We start from the raw sequence: 16,074 nt of genomic DNA, 5'->3' as shown, positions 1-16,074 counted from the left end.
CCTACCGCACACACAAAGCAGGTGTCATGCCAGGTGAATCCTAGAGCTTCCAGGAACTTGTCCCCTGCCTCAATGGGGAAGTCACAGCCGTGGCAGTTGGACCCAAACAGGTTGTAGTAGTCTGAGTGAATAGTACGTTCACAAAATGTTATTCTGTTTGCACACATGGTTTTCTTTACAACATTTATTTTAGTGTTGTGGACTTCCTAATGTACCTTTTTCACAGTATGGCTGTCCATCCTCCATGTGAAAGGTGTTGCCCCTGATTGGCTGTTTGCAGGCGACACAGATGAAACAGGACACATGCCAGGTCTGTTTCAGGGCATTCATGACTTCCTGCAGAGAAAATAGAAGAACATATTGTTGAAGTTGTTAACTGTATGGTTTGATTTCTTTGAATACTTTCAAATCCATTTTGAAAGACCTGGAGACAGAATCGTTGGGGTGCCGGTTCTTAAACTGATATTTTGGATGCGTGGCATGTACTGCACTTTGTTCTTTGGGATTATATATATATTGTAGTATTGTCTGTTCTTTTGTTTTGTGTCAGTTTAAAATCACATTATTGTTTTTATCTTGTGCTGCTGCCTATCTTGGCCAGGACTCCCATGAAAAAGAGATTTTTAATCTCAATGGGACCTATACCAAAATAAATATAGGTTCAATTTAAACTAGAATGACCGCATTGCGGTTGTATGCCTTCGCAACCAGTCAAGTTGCAGTTTACATCCATGTCTGTCCAGACTCATACAATTGGTAGTGAAGACATTGAAGCAATTTAATAAAATATATTAAGTGTATTTCTTGGTGAAACATAGATGTTTCACACACATCTCCAACCCAGCAGTACAGAAGATCTATACAATCACCACAGTTTCAAGATTAGTGTCACAAATTCATTAACCGACCAAGTGTGAAATATGGTCACAATCTCCTTTTCGGTTCCTGAGTATAACATTAAATAATGGAAAACAGTAAAGTGTTTTTGCAGAACATTATGTTGTCACATTTGACCTTTTGGATATAAAATGTCATCACTTCATTATTTTATCCTATTAGACATTTGAAATGTCATAATTGGTTTGTCAATTCTTGGATTATGGCGAAAAATGCGAGGTCACCGTGACATTTGACCACCAAAATCTAATCTGTTCATCCTTGAGTCCAAGTGGATGTTTGTGCTAAATGTAAAGATGTTCCCTTAAGGCTTTCCTCAGATATCTTGTTTATGAGAATGGGACAGACGTGAGGTCGCAGTGACCTTGACCTTTGACCACCAAAATCTAATCTGTTCATCTTTGAGTCCAAGTGGACCTTTCTGCAAATGTTAAAGAACTTTCCTCCAGGGGGTCGTGGGATATCGCTTTCACAAGAATGGGACGTACAGACATGCGGATGTACAGACAGACAACCCGAAAACATAAAAAATATATATAGTCCACATTAAATAACTTAAGGACAGTAAAAAATTGTTTTAGATTTAAAATAGACTTTGAAGATCATATTGTTTTTCATAATTATCTATACTGTGACAACAGATAATGTGCATGGGTTGCATCTGCATTTAATGGTTAAATTCAGTTTATAATCACATTCACTACAATGGCTTAAGCAACCAGTCTCTGCCTTATTTCTTTTCCTTTTAGTGATAAATAACAGTGACTGATGTTTATAGTTTTAGTAAAGAAATAATTTTCAGTGCAAGTAGACTAAGGCAGAGAACAATCTCCCCTTCAGTTTTGTAACTCACCCCCAGAATCTTCTGGTGGCAGCAGGCGCAGGTGGGAGCGAAGAACTGCTCATAGCAACGTTCGCAGTACACCTGGCCCCTCTCCTCCACAAATCCATGCTCTGCCAGGGAGGAGTGGCAGTGAGCACAGTTGAATTCCTCGGGGTGCCATGACATGCCCATGGCCACGAGGAATGGGCCCCTGGTGAGAATAAGTAAGGGACAGAGGATTAGAGGAAAATTATTGAAATGTAAAACACAGTCTACCTCCTTAGGTCTTTAAGTTGTGCAGAACAGAAATTCTGCTCAGTTTAAGTTGTGCAGAATTTTACATTGTTTTCTTACTGCAAATGTAGTTTTTCTGCTGTTATTTACCTGATGACAGTGTTGCACTTGTTGCACATTGGGGTGCGTGTCCCGGCTGGGATGTGCTCCGCCCGCTGCACCAGAGAGTTAAGGTCCTGTGGATGTGGCTGTGGGGTGGGGCGGTCTGGACCTTTGGGTGCAGGGTTGGTAACTTTGCCAAATGAAGGAGTTGCACCACCCTTAGGAAAACCTAAACCAGCAAGGGAAATAATGGGTCAGTATTCAAATGGAAAAAGTGTGTAAGTTAAAGTATAAGACAAAATGTTATTTTATTTCACACTGATCCACTATCCTGTAATTTCGTAGCATTACTTGAGCAGAACATATGTATGTGCACAGTTAAGGTGTGCGTTGTCAGTTAATGAATAGGGAATGATTTGATGATCTCTAACCTCCATGCCTGAAGCATGAGACAGCTGGGTTGGACAGAGCCACCCCACCCATCCCAGACAAGGGTTATATTTTTCCCACTAAGGGGAAACAACACATTCCCAGAGTCAGAGGAGACACCTGTAAAAATACCCCCCCCCCGCCTCCTCCTCTTATCTCAAACATATGGAGAGGATGCACAATTTTTCCTTCTCTCTCTCAATGCAAAGATGCATCCTGGACAGAGGTCAGTGCTGTCCGCCCTCAGAGGGAGTGCTCGAGGGTAAAGGCATTGGGGACAGAGACACTATTGAAAGAGAGCACCATTATTAAAGACTTGGGAGGTCAAAGGACAAGTGCTTCCTAAATTTCCTTGTAACGGAGAGCAAATAAACTAAATAAACAGAGCGGGGCCCTAGCAGGGATGTGTGAAGACTGTAGGAGTGGGTTTAATAGGAAAGAGATACTAGAGAGTAAGTGTGATGAAGAGAGATATGGGCTCCAAATAGGGATACTAAGAAGATTCTCTCAGAGATTTATTAGTTTATTATTGGGTAAAATAATGTTCCTGTTATGGTTAATTTGAAGAGCTGCTGTTGATATAACCACCATTAGCCAATTTCCAGTGACATTATCAAACATTTATGCCTAAAATATCCAAATTACCTAACACTTCCTGAGCAGGGCCATAGTTTTGTCTAAATAGAGTACTTTTTCTGGGAATTTGGGGGGCAATCTGGGAGGATTTTACAATTAAAAACATACACATCATGGAGGATATTTTATACGCTGATTCCAATATGTTTATGTATTAATATATTTCAATTTTACAACTTCTAGTCCAAGTATTCTGTATGTTCTGTATTTCTCCACAATAACATTACTAGTGTCAGTATAGAGAAGGCTTTGAGACAGCATTCAAACCTTGTTAAATCTGTTGGAAAATGCCACAGAAAATATAACTGTTATACTGTATATAACTGAAAATATAAAAAACGGATGCAAACACATCAAATGTAATTGAATGCGGTATTGATGCAGGGAATTATGCTGGAGTCAAAATATTTTTCAGTGGCACTATATGCCCTTATCTGTGTGAAAGCTGGCACAGTGAGTTGGATGGTGACAAGCTGTCAGTGGGGCAAAATATTCTCAACAAATCCTTTGGCAAGAGCAAAGACTGAGGCCTGAACCACATTAAATAAAGACAGAAAGGGAGTCTGTCATTGCTGTTTTGCTGTATAAGGAAGATAAGGAGAAAAAAAAGTCAGCATGAGAAACTGAATCAGGACAGGACTGCAAATCTCTGTTTTGTCTGTTCTGTCTCTTTGAATTCAGAGACAGAGGATAGAGAGCAATGCAAAGGAGTCCCTCTGACAAACTAAACTAAATATGTCTTTGATTAAAGCCCCTATGTATAGAATTTTAATGTAATTATAACATCTTAAAAATATTCTTTTGGTATGGCCTAAATATTCCTCTTGCAGTTAAAGTGCCCAAATTATTAATTTGTGTAAATACATGTAAAGGTCACATTCCACATGGCCACTATGAGATATGTGTCTGTTGAACTCAAGTATGTGTTAATCTGATAAATACCACAGCCAACAGAGAACTAACTGTGGCCTCTCCTGCTCTCTTCCTGTGGCACCTTTCAGCAGCCGTTTCTTAAAAAGGCCTCTAGGGAAATACGTTTGGGCACACAGTGCATCTGTTCATGTATGAGTGCATACTTGTGTCTTAATATTGCTAATAATGACCCCTGACTGATGCCCTTCAGCAAATATTTACCCTGACCACCTAGGGGGCTCGTGGCAGGGATTGCTGAATTTAAAGAGCAGCCTTCACACAAAATGAAATACATAATTCTCTATTTCACAATCTATTTAACTTAAGGGATCTTGGGAAAAGCCAATAGGCTGAGCTCATTAACTAAATACCTCTACTTTTTTATAGAGCTCATAATCTTAAATGGCTTAGTGTCAGGTATTAAACCTGCAATGAATGGCTGAGCAGCAGTGATTTAAAAGATTGAGGCTGCCCTCTGTAGGCTAAAAGAAGCAACTACACAAAATAAATTGTATAGAACTACAACAATTTAAATGTCAGTAGGATTTCTGAATGTGTTGCTCTACCTGGTTGGCCTCCAGGCTGGAAGGAAGGTTTCTTCTGGGCTGCTGGGCTCTTGAACGTGGGAGCAGGGAAGACGTTGCCATTCCTGGGTGATGCTGCAGATTTGGAAAATGTTTTTGCTGCAGGCATGGTGTGAACAGCGGGAGTGGTTTTGTCAACTGCCTCACTAGAAAACAGATGTACATATTTCATATAAATCTTAACTCAACACACGCACACACGCCACACACACACACACACACACATACACATATATTTGTAGACATATACATGTTTGTTTATCATCTCTTTAGTGAAAACACTCCTGCAGTGAAGCTCTTTCTGACTTTACCAGTGATACATCTTTAACCAATGTCATCTGATTTGTGTCACGCAAAACCATGGTCACATCTTTACCCTACCATCTGGTATGATATTTTTGTGCCGCGTTTCTTCTAGTTAAACATATTTAGGTACAAACTGTGGCAAATCCCTGAATAAGAGAGAGATCTAAAGTGTGTGGCCGGGTTGGCTCGGTTGGTGGAGCGGGCACACGTGTGGCGGTTTGATCCTCGACGCAGCGGCCGCGGGTTTGACTCCGACCTACGGCCCTTTGCTGCATGTCATTCCCCCTCTCTCTCCTCTTTCATGTCTTCAGCTGTACTAAGGAAATAAAGGCCTAAAAATGCCCAAAATAATATTCTTTAAAAAAAAAAAAAAAAGGAAATCTAATAGTGAGACTATGCCACCAGTAACTGAATGCGCAGTACAGACTAATGCAACTGCAGGTACAAACTGCAGTTGCATTAGTCAGTTGGTCGAGCTCTCAGTGACACATGCAAACAATCAAGACAATTATGGGGGACTTTCAAATAAGGATATGCACTGCTGCACACGGTCCATGGTTTTGTCAATTACTGACATAAGGAAACAATTACAGGTGGTGATGCCAAAGTATCAGCTTTACATGTAGCTCACCCTGCTATCATTTCTGGAGATACCAGTTGTATCATTTTAATAGTGGTTATTACTTTTATTCTCCTGAAACAGCAAAGATGGAGACAATTTGAGGCAGTGTTGGTTTCTTTTCCCACAGCAGCACAAAATGTTAAGAGTCACAATATATTTTAGTAGAAAAGGAGATGCATTACTATTTCTAGTCCCCATCTCTTGTTAAGTTTCACAGCTTTCGTTTCAAGCTGAGGACCTCCTGTGGGCAGCAAAGAGCTCAAACTCAATAAAGGCTGAAAATGTGTTGCATACATTTCTTAACTAGTGAAGGTTTAATACTTCTTTCATACAATTTTTACTGATTCAATACAGTTTGGTACATCTGCTTCTCTAATTATACATTATTTGATTGAATCTTAAATATTTGATTCTGAGTCTGCCCTTTAAAAACATCCTTAATGTTACAAACAACATATACTGTATAGGTGTAACAGGGCTCAGAAGATCCCAATCAATGTTTTAATGTACCCTTTTTAATAGCTGATTTTGCACATGCAAACCAAAGAATTTATTTTGCCTTTTTGCACGCCGTAAAGTAGACAATAAAGTATTTTTATTCTTTCTTTTCTATTCTATCAACCGGACAAAGACAAGATCGTTCAGCAACCTCATGTTGCTGCTCAGACAGAGCGGTTGAGCAAAGGGTTTACACCAACAGGTAAACAATTTCTTACCGTGAAGCTGTTTGGGTTGTCAGCAACAGCAAACTGCATGATACTAACAACAGAGCCTATTGTGCTGTCAAACAAGGATTTATGGTTTTATATCTTATCATGTCTTGTGTTTTATTTCTCTTATCCGGCCTGTTGGGTGTTTCGGTTTGAATAACATGAGAATCATGACTAGGAAATGCAATGCAATCACCCGCTGGTTTTATTTCTCACGTGCATAATTTTCCGACATCTATGGACAGATTGCTCAAGTGTCTTGTGTAAAATCTAAATGATGAGAAACCTGAGCTCTTTTAATATAAGGCCGATCAGTCTGTGTTTGCCTTGAATGGTGCTTGACAGGACCACATATGAAGCTTTTGATTTATGTGACAAATGGTTTTTATAGTGGAAATGTTTGAACAGTGCTTAGAGAACTATTGCTGATAACAGAACTGAATCATATATGATTTTGAACAATATAAGTTTTTGTGTCATTGCTCAAATAAGTAAAGTACAGGCACTTTAACCCTCTGCTCTTCATGCACAACTGATTCCTCTACATAGACCTTCACTTATGGGACATTTCTAATTGACAAGTTTATTTTTTTCTGCCTAGCAAGAAGAGAAAAAGGAATAAAAGATTAAGAAATAAGCAACAGCAGAAAAGAAAGAAAGAAAAGATTTTATTGAAGCTGACAAATGAAATGACTTGGTTAGTATAGAAAATAGAGGACAAAGACACAGACATGCTCAGAAAAATAAAATATATAAGATACAATAAGAATACAGAAAGTGTGCAGAGGAGTGGAGGCTGGGACAAATAAACAATATGCTACAGAGAAGTATGCATGTGCACTGTGATATACAATGCATTGCATTTCCAAGCACACATTCATATTTACGTGAATGCATGCATTTCATTTGAAATATAACAAGCGTATAGCAAGATAACATGTATTTTAAAACAATTTTTACAACAAGAATTTGTTTGCTTGTGCAAAAAACATTTTTAATTCATTCTGTTGTTTAACCTTTGGAATTGGAACATTTAATAAGTTATTATAGTGTGCCAATGAAATAAATAAAACATGAAACAAGACAAGACAAAACGGTGCCTACTACACATTTAGTGCACGTGCTGAAACATCATGATGCCAATCTCTCAGCTTGTTGTACATGTGTCCTATAGCTTCTGGGTCCAACTTGTTCGCTCTGATTTGCCCCATGAAACAGGATTAAAAGAGGAAAAAGGAGAAAAGTTGGAAAGGTTAAGACTGTAGAAGAAAAGTAAAAGATAACGAAAAAGAGGGACCACATGGTTAAATGAGGGGGGAAACAACAACAGCACAAAAAAGCACAGTTGGAGATGAATATAAAATCATAAACTTTCTCCTTGCAGATGTCTTTTGAATTATAAGCCAAGGCAGATGCGTAATAGGCCCTCTCTTTAGGAAGAGTAAACTGAACAAGATCTCACTGACAGAAGGAGAGCAGGCATCTCCTTCTGGCAGGGCTGCTATTACCCACAATACCACTTAATTACCCACAAGTTCCAGTGAGTGACACACTGATTGGTTGTAAATCTGGTACGGAGGGAAAACTGAGTTTACTGCAGATTAAATCAAAGATTGAGAACAGCAGTAGCAATCACAGCCTATGCTGAGTCTATGGCTGTCTCCACTCAACAGTCTTCCTCTGAGAGCTCTAAATGCGGTTTTTCCAAATTAAGCCTTAAATTAAGCATGATACTGTGGGGCCATAAAATCAGGAAATCAGGGCTTAACTCTGAATCACAGACTCCTAGACATGCTTATATGAGTTCTTTGAGGGCCAATTCTGAATGTGAAACCTCTATGATCAAAAAATTATCATTATTATTATGAAATGGATGTCTTACATTCAGTACATGCAAAAATACTCACAGATGATAAACAGAGACTTGAATGAGACTTGAATGAACACTCACAACCACATACCAAAAAATGTATTATATTAAAAACCACCAACCACTTACTTCTTTCCACTGTTCTCTTGAGCTTGCTCTGCAACAGTAAAGACAGAAAAAATGCTGTTACTGGTTGCTGCTCTATCTCTGCTCCATCTTTGGTCAAGGTTAATCTTACTGAATAAGGAGGTGTAATCCCTGCAAACTAGACCCTTTTAGGACTCCCTGAACATACCCCACAATTGTTCACAGCTTCAGAAACACCAGGCAGATTGAATATACATCAAATGTTCAAAGCACATCACATATCCCACACCAGTCTGGTAACATCATCATTTGACAAAAAGAGAGAATGAGACGGTGAAATCTCTCATCTTACTGCATTCTAATAATCAAGTTACTGTAAAGGAGATTTTGCATCGGTTCAACAGATGCACGCACGCATTCACACAACGCCTATGAATGGAGAGAGGCCCAAAGCCACCGTCAGCTCATGTAACCATCAATGTCACTTATAGCAAAACAGTCATATAAACGAAAAACTAAAATCATACAGTGATGAAAGCATCACTTTTATTCTAAAGAGCCAATTATGTTTTTGACAAAATAAATATGCTTATAAAGCACTGAGGTTGGTACACACCATTTTCAGTGCCCGTGAGCTGAGCCAGGATACGGAAGGAACGGGACTGGGAGGTGCCGGTGCGTGGGTGCCAGTCCTCAGTGTCCTCGATCAGACGCTTCTTGCTGGCGTCACTCAGTGGGGATGCATGACCCTCGGGCTCCACATTAGGTTTCCTGTACAGTCAGATCAACCATGATGTAACAAGTGCTCAACATTCAATCAAGGGTGCAGCTTGTAGATACATGTTCCACATTATGACCTAACTGCTGTTAGATTTCACAATTACCTCCTAGGTCTAGCTGGAGGTGGAGTTCTGCAGGCGAGCAATGACAAAGTAGTGAAGGAAAATGTACAAAGGTAAAAATGGTCACAAATTTGAAAGTCACATTAAATGATAGGTAAACCCTATGACACTGCACTGTTTATATGGGAAAGTCAAGAAACTGTTCTGACTTACTTAAGACTTTTCTGAGGCTTACTATTAGAAAAGAAACCACAGAGTAGAGGTCAGATAATAAAACTATGTTCCTTAAAAAAAAATCATCTTAATTGATTAAGCAATTAGATGTACTATACTAAAACGGTGAAATTAAACATGCAGTCTGCATATTTACAACAGCGAGAGATGAAAGTGACAGTGACCACATCTCACCACAAGGTGGGAGTAATGTGCTTTGAAATAAGGGATCAGCTTTTCTTCCTAAAATAATTTGAGGTACTTTAGAATGCAATAATATTTATGTTAAATGTTTACATGCACAGTTTAGTTCAAGGGCTGTTCCAAACTGTGAGTCAATTTAATGTCAAAAGTCCAAGTATGCGCAATTACTGTGTGTGTGTGTGTGTGTGTTTGCGCACGTGTGGGTGTGCGTGCATGCGTGTGTGTGTGTCAGGTGAGTCGAGGTGAAGGATGATCAAAGACAGCACAAGTCAGTCTATTCTTAGCCAAAGCAGAATATACTTGGCAGTAATTTGTCTGGCCTCGAGTAACCATACTGACAACAATAGCAGAAAGAGCTAGACAGATGCACAGTCGAGTTTGCCAACAGCCCTAGCTGCACAGGTTGTAAATACAATATTAGCTAACACCCAGAGCCTGATGCCACTGAGAAAACGAATGAACAGTATGAGCTGACCCAGTATGAGATGGATTATTTATGGAGTTTCGCAGTTAGTTTGGACCTTGAAATAAGCATGTACTGTGAGTGGATGAGCATGAATGTGAGGTTTGTGAGGGTTAGCTCAAAGAGGTGCAAGCAAGCCTTTGGTAATCATAAACCCGAGAGATGTGAAGGCTGTAATCACATTCCACATGGTTAGCAAGCTACTGCAGCAGATGTATTATCATTCACAGCACTAACTTGGTGTCGGTCTCTTCTTCCTCCTGTAGGCAAAGAAGGGGTAAACGCAAAAGGATCGAAGCAAAGAAGAAGCATGAATAGAGCAGTTTGAGAAATGGCCCATAGTCTGAAACACATGCCCTTTAAGTGAAAGGCCCTTCTGAGAGAATGTGCATTAAGAAAACGCACAGAAACCACAAACAAAAGCGTGCAGGTCGGAGCACAAACACACAAATGCTGCAAAAGCACACTCCACCGCTGTAAGCTGACAGTCTGAGGTTTCAGGCAACAGAAAGATTAAAGAAATCATAAGGACACTCAAACTCTTCACTTTAACTCATTATGAATGTGTTTGTTATCTTCATGGTGTATTACAGTAAATATACATTTCCCGCAGGTTATCAGACCAAACCCAGAATACAAAACAGATTCTAAACATTCCTGAATAGACCGTTCTCACTGCTGTTAATTAATAACAACGTAATTTTATAAAACACATACAGATATACTGTAGGTATGTTTCACAGATGTATTTAAGTGTGAAGCCACTTGCTTGCTTAAAGCAAATAAAAACAGATCTCAGAGACCTATTTTTTCAGGTGACAGAGAGTAAAGAAAGAGTGGCAAATCACTTAAACGTAGCTCAGTCTACTGTAACCCAACCAGAGAGCCAAATCCTCTTGATGAAGCCCAGTCCAGCCACACTCTGCTCTGTCCCTGGTCCCTAGAAGCACAGAGCTGCCAGGATTCTGGCTAATTAAAAACAAGTGTTGCACCAGCAGTGCCTGTTGAGCAGACTGTGTGTTTGGCAGTGCTGTGAACCACACTGTCAATTATAGATAGGCAGGCAGTAGCATCAGTTAGCATTTTGTCTAGACTCCGTTCCCTCCGGTTGCCCTGTAGAAGATTAAAACAAGATGTGTGGCATGCCTCGGATTTTCTTTGTATGCAGCTGTGTGAAAACATAGGTGATGGGCTGTTTCGATGTTAGCTTTTCAATTGAGACGCATATTTTGGGATGACATAGGGAATGAGGTACTGTATAGGAGGAGGATAGAATATTTTATTTTATTTTAGGGAGACTGTAAAGCAAACATGTCCACTAATCTGTGGCCTCTCTGAACCACAACTCCTTCTGGTCCTGCTAACTTAAGCACACAGTGTACAAATATTACACTTTTGCACACCAACATAAAGAAAACATACAATAACCAGGTTTGATCAATGGTACCTACCCATTGAAGTGCTCCGACAGCCCCTGGCTCTCCAAAAGACCTCGTCTCTGTCCCATGACCACCTCACAAGCATTGGTATTGGAGTAGAGGTTAATAGGGGTGTTATAGACAGAGGGCTGTGGGACATTAGGATTGGAGGATGGGGCTGTCACTCTGGCTGGAGAGGATGAGTTAGATGAAGAGGAAGAGGCAGACGGGGAGGGGAAGGTGGCGCGACCAGGGCTGGGCCTGGGAAGTGAGTTGGCTGGAGCTGAGTCCGGGGCAGGAATGGTTGACTTCAGCAGAAATGGAGGCTGTGCTGGTTGAGAAGGGGCAGCTGGCTTGAAAGCGGATGATTGTGAGGGAATGGAGGGGGCAGCCGGGGAAGAAGCTGTGACCACACTGCTGCCACCGCCAAAAGGCCGGGCTGTCTTGTTGTATGCAGGACTGGGCTGACTTGATGGCTTAGTGTATGTGGTGCTTGGGGCAGGGTGAGTGATTGGGACAGGCTTAATGATTTCTTGAGGTTCATCCTGGATAAAAGGTGGAGACACACAGCATGCACAAACAGCAAATCCACAATCAACTCATGCATGTAAACCAGCATTCCCAAAAGCACTGCACAACAATCACATCAAAGGCATTTTCACACTTGTGTATAAATGAAAGTCATGCCTGTGCCATACAAGTCTAGATGTGCTATAAAATGTGGCCTCTCAGGTCAGTTATACATGCCAAGCCAATCTGTGGTTTGACATCATCTCAGAAGGGCACAATAAGGATGCTCTTTTTTAATAAATGTGTATAATATTTATAAACAACATGGAATCCAGGTCAACTTTAGTTACAGTAAAATAAAGCTTTTATGTGAATATTTCCTTCATACCTTAGGCACGCCATCTTTAGGGGCACTGGAGGGTCTGTGAAGACAGAAAGAAAATCATAAATAATAGTATAGTAGTATTTTTCTTGGCCAAACACTGGTCTAATTTTCTATTATTATTATTATTATTATTATTATTAAAAATAATAATTTTTATTCACAATGTTGATTTAATGTTTCTTCTATTTTTTTGTTAGAGATACATGTAGAGATACACTTGTATCTTGGATGTCAGAGCATCCTTAAAACACCTCAAAAAAGGAGAACTTTGATTTTAAAAATAAATAAATAAATGAATGCACCTAAATGTTTTTATCAAACAATGTTCAAACTCTGGAAATTTATTTTTTAATCGTGCACTGAAATAAATGGAAACAAATGGCAACCGGTAAAGTAGGAAATGTTTAATTCTGAGCGCTTTGAAAGATGGATTTGTAGTTAAGGTGCTAAAACATGCAAAACTACCAGTACATGTAAACACGCTTTACTGTAGAGCGTGCAGGCCGGTGTCAAAGTTTGCCGTACATCTGATTTACACTTATGATTGAAGCAGCTGCCACAGTTTTATCACCTATGGGAGAGGGGGGTGGTCCGTTTCTCTGTTCTCTTGAGATGCTCTGGATAGAAAACTGGCAAATCTCCAACAAACCTTTCATCCCCTCTTTTTGTGTCATTCTTAATACTGGCAAGCACTGTCTACCACAATATCAATACACACATAAAGACGTATTGTGTATAACTAAACATCATAAGTACAATGCACCATATACTCCCATGTCACACAAGGAAAATGTAAGTTCCTGTCAGGTAACTTAAGTGGAAATGGAAATAATTCCATTACTGAAGCATTAAAACTAAAATTCAGACAGACGCCTTTGTTAACAATATGTCCTATATTTGGTCTGGACATGCAGACCAAATATCTGACTGAGCCGAGACGCAACAACGGAGTTTGGCATCAGGTTATTAAAGAGCCCCACCCTCCAACCAGATGTTTATGTCATCTGTGCCCATACTTGCATTTACAGTTTCCATTTAGCAGCGAATATACAGTATGCTTATTTTCCAATGTACTTGTAATATTGGGACTGCTTATGGAGAAGCAGCAGGCTATGCCAAGGGAAACAATAAAAAGGTCTAAAGATCAAACAGCACATTCATTACAAATGCGGACCCAGTCTACAATGAGACAGTGTGTAGGGAGGGGCAGCTGGGCCGATTCACTCCCTATCATTCTTTTCCCAGAGCAAACTGAGCAAACACTTGCTAGGGTGGTCCTGCGAACATCTGTTGAGCTCAGCCCCTCTGTGCTGTCCTGTTCCCTGCCTAGCTGGACCTGCCTTTGTTCTGCTGTGACAAAGAGACAAACACTGGGTGGGTGTGTGGGCATATGAGCATCATGTATTTACTTTTTGGCGTCCAAGTGCACATGTACATGGTTAATCTCAATGTAACTGGATCACGGCACCAACTGGTCTGTTATTCTGACGGAAGGCATCGTCTTGGCGTCATGTCAACTATCTGAGTAGTTCTACTTTTCATTCTGGAGATGGCTTCTGTTTAAGGATTTTGAATGGAATAACAGCAACACACTGTCTGTGCTTTACTATTGAATACTCAAACCAACATGTGAAGTTACAAGAATATGGGTTTTATATTTAAAAAACAAAACAAATGGATCCCTTAGTTGTGCTCCATGAAATCTGTAATGAAGTATTATATATGTTTCATGTATCAAATATTATTGTTCTCAGGGTTATTCAAAAGGCTAGACGCTCATAGAGAAAAGCCATGACTTCAGTGGACATAGGATGTGATTTTGGCAAACAATACATGAATACCTACTAAAACGCATAGAGCATATAATTTCGATTAACCATAATCAGGAAAGAAAATTAAGTATTTTTCTAAATAAATAGATGAGTTTGAGCAACATATTTATCTTTTCCTATGTGTTACTACAGCATAATGTTCATCTGTAATTTTCATAGATGTCATACAGTAGTTTCTCTTGAACATGAAGAAAACAATATATAAATTTGTTATATATATGATGGATATGCATTTATGACACAATGTGATATTTAATGGGGTTTCTCTGACATTTATTAGACTAAACGTATCCATAAATACAAAAGATCTGATTTCTTTGTATGTCAAAGTACCACAGTTTGTGCTACTGGATGTGTTCATAATACAGACACATCCTGGCCCTGTTGAACATACAGTCATGGCTTTGCTCAGCCCAGAGCACTCTTCAGTTGGTTCCTCCTAATCTAATCAGGATGCCTTGTTTTATTAGATTACAGATGCTGATATCTACAAGATTTATTTATGGACCAAATTTAAAGACTATATACTATATAAGCTAATAAATAAGTGCAAGATATGAATAAACATTATCTTGAAAGCAAAATTGTACTTGGAAGAAACAAAAGTTGTTGAGTGTGGTTTTGTATTTGTCGACTTGTCTGACACACACACACACACACACACACACACACACACACACACACACACACACACACACACACACACACACACACACACACAATAATGAGGAGGTTAACTGGAGGAATTAGCCTCAGGGCAAAGCAGACTGTCGCACCCTGCCCGTGTCTCTTTGAGCGCCAAGAGAAACAGTCTGGTATATGGCATTTGACTGAATGATGGAGAGGCTAATAGTCACAGCTTTCTCACCACACAGACGTCTTACCAGCTAACAGACTCACATATCTATTTCTTTTTTTTACATGGAGGGAAAACTGCTCAAATAAGAACAGCCTTTAAATTTCCCCTGAGTTGTTTTTACTTGACTTTCACACAGTTTATTTTGGAAAGGTTCCACAGAAACATCTTAAATGATCTTCTGACTCCAAGCATCTGTCACCGCCTTTTGCTTTAATATCTAGACACAGTTTTGTTCACTCATTATATTACGTAAAGCAGCCTGGGAGTTAGTACAGATATAATATGATGGAAGGGTAGAGACGAGTCGAATTCACACGCTATTAATGTCACGCGCAGGATACATTATTCCAAAACCTTGTTGCCCTCTTAGATTTAACTTGTGTGATAAATGTTAAAACTCTCTGGGAGACCTGGCAAAAAAATCTGTTTCCTCAGATTTACCACTGCGTGAAAATTTGAGTCAAAACATTGAGAAGAAGGAAAACAAGGAGAAAAAATAACATAGGAAAGCAAAACAAAAACTCCAACAGGGGGATGTAAAATTAGCGGGTGTGGAAAATAACTTTTTCTTTCCGTTTTTCTGTGCAGCCAGCCTATCCGCTTAGTGGCAAAACTCACAGCTTGAGTCTGGCACATGGTCTTTCCCGTCTCTCCATGTTCCCCCTCTTCTCACTGCTCCCTCATATTACACCAAGAATGAGCATCCCGCAGGAGGGAATTCTGTGCTTTAAAGTAGAGCCCATGAGGATGATTGATGGTTTTAAAAGAAAGGGGCAAAGATATAAAACTGTGACAGTGCTAACAATGACAGAAACGTGATTGCTATTTCCAGAGTTAAAGCTGCTGTCAGTTGCCTGGATACTTGCTCGTGTCTGTACATGTGTCAAGTAGGAACCCAGTGCACTTGTCCATATCAGCAGTCACATGCGTCATAGTGACAGAGGGCATTCATACCATTCAATTATTTCCATGTGTCCTGTCATGCCCATACGTGTGCTCGTATTGGCAAGCAAACAGTGGAATCAAAGTTAACCACAGGACTAGACAGAAGCTATTTCAATTTGCAGTTTATTGCATTTAGCAATCAAACCTGCATCAAGACTAGATGGATGAATAAAGCAAGTAGGGAAATGATG

At 39.7% G+C, this 16,074-nt stretch overlaps 1 protein-coding gene across 7 annotated transcripts in view; it reads right to left on the bottom strand.

The window, feature by feature from the left end:
- pdlim5b (PDZ and LIM domain 5b) overlaps positions 1–16,074 on the bottom strand; it is a 37,510-nt gene that overhangs the window by 997 nt on the left and 20,439 nt on the right. The window contains exons 4-14 of one of the 7 annotated variants that reach the window (XM_039780061.1): positions 12,251–12,284; positions 10,172–10,194; positions 9,268–9,288; positions 9,097–9,123; positions 8,829–8,983; positions 8,255–8,282; positions 4,600–4,763; positions 2,105–2,285; positions 1,751–1,931; positions 216–336; positions 6–121 (exon numbers count right to left, since the gene is read on the bottom strand). In XM_039780061.1, coding sequence (XP_039635995.1) covers positions 6–121; positions 216–336; positions 1,751–1,931; positions 2,105–2,285; positions 4,600–4,763; positions 8,255–8,282; positions 8,829–8,983; positions 9,097–9,123; positions 9,268–9,288; positions 10,172–10,194; positions 12,251–12,284 — 1,051 coding nt within the window. Of the gene's footprint in view, positions 1–5; positions 122–215; positions 337–1,750; positions 1,932–2,104; positions 2,286–4,599; positions 4,764–8,254; positions 8,283–8,828; positions 8,984–9,096; positions 9,124–9,267; positions 9,289–10,171; positions 10,195–11,385; positions 11,898–12,250; positions 12,285–16,074 lie in introns of all 7 variants that reach the window. The other 6 variants (XM_039780058.1, XM_039780060.1, XM_039780063.1 and 3 more) reach the window with 6 other exon arrangements.

This window comes from Perca fluviatilis, chromosome 17 (genome assembly GCF_010015445.1).
Source record: "Perca fluviatilis chromosome 17, GENO_Pfluv_1.0, whole genome shotgun sequence".
NCBI classification, from domain to species: Eukaryota; Metazoa; Chordata; class Actinopteri; order Perciformes; family Percidae; genus Perca; species Perca fluviatilis.
The sequence above is the reverse complement of the archived record's forward strand: the minus strand, read 5'-3'. Positions and strand labels throughout refer to the sequence as shown.